The following is a 6,593-nucleotide window of genomic DNA, read 5'->3' as shown; positions in this document are numbered from 1 at the left end:
TTGCTCCACGATACGAACAAAAACTCACCATACGACGTTACATTAGTTCGCATTTTTCATTTGTTTTTCTTACTACAGTTATTTTTTTAAATGTATTACTTGGCTTTAATTTGAGTATGTTTTTCGCGTTGGAACGAATTATTTGGTTTTACATGTAATCGTATGGGAAAAGATGATCCACCTTACGACATTTTCATGATACGATCTCAGTTTTGGAACGGATTAATTTCGTATCCTGAGGTACCACTGTATATATATGTGGGTTGTTCAAAAAGTTCCCAAACTTTTTGAATAGCATGCCTTCAGTTGATTATTTTTTAATCTACTTGGATGTGTTGTGTCTGCGGAAACTTCCCGAGTAACTCCTTTAATCTGTTTGTTGATATCTTGTTTTGGTGATTAGTTATGGCCATTTATGTGAAGGGGTGTTTGTGGGGTTTGGTGAAAAATCGGATCCATGGAAATGAGCTCTTTGAAGCAGCAGCATTGTTGTGTGAAACTCGGGAAATCCTTCACGGAAACTTCCCATGGGTGGGTGGAACACCCCCACCCCAAAAAAGCTTGACAAGTTAGCTCGAATGTTAAGGTGATGTTGACTGTTTTTTCAATGCAAAAGGGGTTGTGCATCATGAATACCTACAGGCCAGACAGTCAACACGGAATACTACCTGGGGGTTATGAAATGCTTAAGAGACAGAATCAGGCAAAAACGGCCTGAACTTTGGAGGTAGGTGAGTGGTTTTTTTTTTCACCACGACAACGCACCGGCTCATTTGTCCCTCAGAACTCCTGAGTTTTTGATCAAAAACAAGACTGCTGTGCTTCCCCACCACCCTACTTACTTGACCTGGCCCCATGCAACTTTTTCCTGTTCCCCAAACTAAAAAACATGCTCAAAGGAAAAAATTTGCCACCATTCCAGTGATAGAAAAAAAAAATGACGGAGAAGCTTATGAGCATTCCATAAAAGGTGTTCCAGGACTGTTTCAAAAAGTGGAAACACCATTGGGATAAGTGTATACATTAGGGGAGGAGACTACTTTGAAGAGGACCCTGACAAATAAATTGTAAGTGAAGTATTTTTTTTGTAATAAATAAAGTTCGGGAACTTTTTGAAAAACCCTTGTATTGCTTTGTACAAGCATTTTTAGTTGTTTCTTAATTAAACCTTAGATTTTAAACCTTTAATTTTTTATCAAGTTTTGCAGCCCATTCAATTCTGCAGAGCAAAGTTTCAGTAGAACCATATATTTTGTAAAAAGTTACTCTTTAAGGTTCTTTTTAACTTTTTCCTTTGTGTAAGGATAGGCTGACTAATTTCTTTGTGCCATAACAGGATGGAGGAACCACAGCTGATGAATATATACCCACATTGTTAGAATTCCTAAAAAACAGTATGGATGAGCATTGTTAACAATTTGCTAATACATTATTTGTGATATTGATTTAGTAGTTTAAAAAAATGCATAAATCTCTCTAAAAGATTTTATTTTAAACTTTAATAATGAAAAATATCAAATTTAATAGTTATACTGATTTAGGTTTTCCATGGTCAAACCAAGCATATTTTTCAGATGAACTTAATTACGAGTGATCGAAATTTATTAAACAAAATTATTGTAAAACTTATTGCATTGTAAATTGCAATTTAGATTTATAATTTTGCATTTTGCACAAAACTATAGTTCTCAGAAAACAGGACTGATTCTATCAAATTAATAAAATGGAATTCAAGATTTTTTCTTTGTTTTTGTGCAATTAAGCATATCCACTTCTGCATTGATTTTACAAAGCAAATCTAGGTCCTTATTATGTAACTTGTTTTCAAATAAGGGTATTCAAAAGTGAGTATCTGTGTCTTGTTTTTGAATAGCTTTTCTGATGAATTGATTAATCCAGAAATTAAAAGTATTAAAATTAGATAATTACTAGTATTGAATTTTCTGTAGTTATTAATTACAGTAATTATGATTAAAATATTTAAAAAAATCTAAAAATCTATTTAAAAAACATATAGTTATTCTTAATTTATTAGAGTGAGTGAAAAAAGAACTTAGCAGAAGAAAAATCATTGATACTGGTAACTTAGAATAGTTCTAAGAGTGCTGATCACTCAAAGTTATCCAGATCATTTAACATTAAAACATAGACAGCTTTTACAATTACTTTATATACACTTCAGTGGTGCTATATTGGTTTGCATAAAATTTTATATTATTATATAAAATTATATAGTTTGTTCATAAAATCCAATAATGTGTTCCATATTTGTTGAATTCATGAATGTTTATATTAAAAATTGTCAGTTATAATTTTGTTACTTTTGTAAAATGTGGTTATCATTTACTGTTCTGATAACAATTGTCGAGATAACAATTAAGGTTTAACAAATTAATCCTCAAAATTTAGGNTGTTATTGCGTATTGGTTCGATTATAGAACGATTGTAAACGTTTCAGAAAATTGATCAAATTGAAAATAGTTCGTTTGATTTTCGGCAATTCTCTTCAGCGGTAGGTGTTATATAACAATTACTATGGTTATTGAAATATTGGATGTAAATGGGGTTTGCTTGCAAAACCTCCGCTGACGAAGTCGCGGGTAACAGCTAGTTATTATATAAAATTATATAGTTTGTTCATAAAATCCAATAATGTGTTCCATATTTGTTGAATTCATGAATGTTTATATTAAAAATTGTCAGTTATAATTTTGTTACTTTTGTAAAATGTGGTTATCATTTACTGTTCTGATAACAATTGTCGAGATAACAATTAAGGTTTAACAAATTAATCCTCAAAATTTAGGGTAGTTGAAATAAAGGTATAAATAATTAAGTAAATGTAATAATATAAATAAAAATATTTTCATACAACTCATTTTCTGAAGAATCTGAAGTATTTATGGAAAAATACTTCAGATTCTTCCATTATCTAATATAAATATTTTTTAGTATTAAAAAAATGGGTATAGAAGAGACCTTATACGTAATTTATCCTGCACCTACTCCAACCAACTAGCCACATGCAACATTTCCAACAGATGCCAGGATTGCAACCCTAACCTCGCATGCACTATAATAGAGTACAATCAACATTTAAACACCATTTATAAAGAAATTGCTGGCCATATAGATACCTAACTCACATACATGAGTCCAGCACAGTAAATAAGTTATTAGGTAACAGGAAGGACAGGACCAATGAAAGTCAAGCTCCAGGAGTATAGTGTTCCAATCAGGGACAATAGGTTCCAAAGGGATTTAATCTACATTGGTTCCACTAAACACTCATTACGAAAAAGGTTTCAAGAGCATCGGTATGATATTGCAAATAAAAGGCATACCATCACCCTGTCCATATACGCCACTGACCCTGACATGCATGTGGACCTCCATAATGCCAAGTTAATTAATTAATTTAATTAGGTAGTCCTTTCATATTGATCATATTCAGAAACTGGAAGACTTGGAAATTTACAAGGACAGTCTGACCGGCAAATGTATTAACTTTAAAGACAGCAACACTGTATCATATGCATGGAGATACATTTATGAAAAACTGGGCAACACTAACATATATTAATTTATTGGAGCCATTGTTTACACCTTAAAAATTATTGTGTAGAGGTAGTTATATTTTTATAGTTTTTGTAATGTCAACCATTCAAATGGTTTTATACTCTGCTTTGTTCATTAGTGCATACTGTAACTCGGTGAAACTATGTAACGGATATGTTCCTGTAATGCTCACTGCGGGGCAGGACTTTGTACCTTGTTTTAAATGTACAATTAAACTAATGAATGAATGAATGAATATGTTTGGTAGTGTTCCAAATTTTTAAAAATTATTTTTAAATATGTTCATTTTATGCATTCTATTTTGGAATTTTGCTGGTTAAAAACTTGATGCAGACTGTGGGTATGGTTGAAAATATTTATTTTGATTAAAATTTGTGTTACTGGAGTTCAAAGGTTCTTGATTGTGTGTGAATTGGTTCCAGTAATTTGATAAGAAGATAGTTTAATTTTAGCATTAAGATGAATATTCATCTTCTGATAAAGTCAAATCTCTTGAACATGTTGAAAATATAAAACTGAATTTGATATCTAGTGTATAATTAGATTAAGAATATTTAATACTAAATATAATTAATTAATAATAAAATCAGTAAATATTGTATAAAAATTTATTTATAAAATTTTGGTAATTGTAAATTTGATTGTTTAGAATTTGAAAATGCTGAGACTCTGCTCATATCTGAAGTAAATATGCTTTTGGAGCATAGAAAACAGCAGAATGAGAGTGCAGAAGAGGAACAAGAACTGTCGGAAGTTTTTATGAAAACTTTAAGTTACTGTCAACGATTCAGTCGTTTTAAAAATCGTGAAACCATATCCGCTGTAAGAAGGTAAATTTCGCTATTATTTATTACTATTATCATTATTTGTTAAATTAAATCAATATATTATGTAACTTATTCTTTTAGTCTTCTAATGCAAAAAAAACTTCATAAATTTGAGCTTGCACAATTAGCAAATTTATGTCCTGAAACACCTGAAGAAGCAAAGGCATTGATACCAAGGTAAATAGCTATTAATTTAAATTAAATGAAGTTTTTATTAAATATTTTTTAAACATTAAAATAAAATAGAAAATTTTTATTACATTTTGATCAAACTAATCAATATGAATTTTTTTAGCATTCTAATTTCAAACTATAACTTTATATTATGTATGTATTTACATCTGAAAACATATGTACAGAATTACATCAGTAATTCAAAAATTTAAAGAAAAAAAATTATTTATTTGTTTTATTTCTAAATGTATTGTTTGATTCAACTATTAAATGAAAGATATCAAATTTCTCTTGTATGCTGTAAAATGGATGAATCAGAATCTACCATCATACACTTTAATATCATTTTAAAGGATTAAAATGATGTTATATGTTTCTTAAAAAATTATTATATGATTATAGATCAGCTGTGAATACTCTAATGATCTTGACATAAATTTAGAATGATAGATAAAAAGTAAAGGAGAAAAGTTTAGGAGAAGTCGTAAGGATGAAGTAGCTGCTGTGGTTATTCAGGCAAATTAATCAATGCATCTTTAACAGTGGGTGAAGTTTAAATACAGTAATTTTAATATTTTTGACCCAGTTAATGGGTTATCTTCAGCCATGGTCAGCTGAAAGTAGAAGGCTGATGTCAAAAGGAAGATGAGATATATGTTAATAAAGTAAACAATTGAAGTCTACTGCACATTGTATACTTTATTATAATAAGTACAATAAATTACAATATAACAGTAAGAAAAGTGTTTACCTTGTGGCATATTAACACACACACACACACACACGTATATATATATATATATATATACCATTCAAATGGTTTTATATACATTTGGTAGTGTTTCAAATTTTTAAAAATTATTTTTAAACATGTTCATTTTATGCATTCTATTTTATTATATATAAAATAGAATGCATAAAATGAACATATATGTAGTAGAAGGCTGAAATTACATCAGTAATTTAAAAATTTAAAGAAAAAAAATTATATTTATATATTAATTTCTGTATTTCAGTGTTTCAGAAGATAAAGTATCTAGAAAACAGTTAAGCTTGAATAGTAAAGTGTTTGTCTAGAGATATTCTCATCACTATAGTTTAATCATCTTATGATTAATGATGACACTGAACTAGTACATAAAAAACCATAACCTTTATTTTTTACAAAGATGCATACATCATCCTCCATTTCTTCATTTACTCATTCTTACAAATAGTTCATTTGGCCTTTTTGTTTTTAAAATTCTTGTAAAACTGTGGTAAAAGGATGAATTATGATAAATGAAATATTTTTCTGATTAGTGAACCAATCCAATATGAAAACTTTTATGTTCTTTACATGAAGGATGTGAAAAATATCATTTTGGAATTTTTAACTGATTTTCTTTAACTAATTTAATACAGAACTAATTTTCTTTTCTTTTTTTTTTTGGAAGATTATTTACAAGAGCTGATATTCTAATCCACATAAAACAAAAATATAAAATTATTTTGGCAATGTAATGTATAGCAATATGAAGTATTCAACTTGTTCAGTTAAAAATTACCAAATATATAATAAATTCAAAAACTCATTTTTTGTTTAATTCTTTATATTAATTGATTTTGATAAAGTAAATGTATCTTTTTTTACATACAAAATAATTCTTGATTAATCAAGTTGTTATTTACAGTTTAGAAGGCCGATTTGAAGATGATGAGCTTAGACAAATTCTTGATGACATACAAACACAAAGAAGTTTTCAATACTAGAATATATGTTCCAGGTTTGTTTAACTACATTGAAATTGGACACTGATTTTTATATTTATCATAAATTTCTTTATATAATATACATCTTTGTATAGTTTCAATTATAATAAAGAAATAAATATCTTCTCATCTGTACAAAATCATATGGAATAAAATGAATAAATTTTCAGATTCCTTTTTCTGTCTTTGCTCTGAGATTAAACATATCTTCTAAAATATTCCATAAGCAATTCCCTTTTGGATAATCATTGTCAACTAGAT

The 6,593-nt window shown here is 28.5% G+C and overlaps 1 protein-coding gene across 1 annotated transcript; it reads left to right on the top strand.

Moving 5' to 3' along the window:
- The first annotated feature begins 4,232 nt into the window (after nt 1-4,232).
- LOC111616723 (DNA-directed RNA polymerase II subunit RPB4) lies at nt 4,233-6,501 on the top strand. The gene is made up of 3 exons (XM_023358097.1): nt 4,233-4,409; nt 4,488-4,583; nt 6,254-6,501. The coding sequence occupies exons 1-3, from the start codon at nt 4,270-4,272 to the stop codon at nt 6,330-6,332; spliced, it is 315 nt and encodes a 104-aa protein (XP_023213865.1). The 5' UTR covers nt 4,233-4,269; the 3' UTR covers nt 6,333-6,501.
- Nucleotides 6,502-6,593: the final 92 nt, after the last annotated feature.

Source organism: Centruroides sculpturatus, unplaced genomic scaffold, assembly GCF_000671375.1.
Source record: "Centruroides sculpturatus isolate CEXI.00-Female unplaced genomic scaffold, Cexi_2.0 scaffold3474, whole genome shotgun sequence".
Lineage (NCBI taxonomy): Eukaryota > Metazoa > Arthropoda > Arachnida > Scorpiones > Buthidae > Centruroides > Centruroides sculpturatus.
The sequence above is the reverse complement of the archived record's forward strand: the minus strand, read 5'-3'. Positions and strand labels throughout refer to the sequence as shown.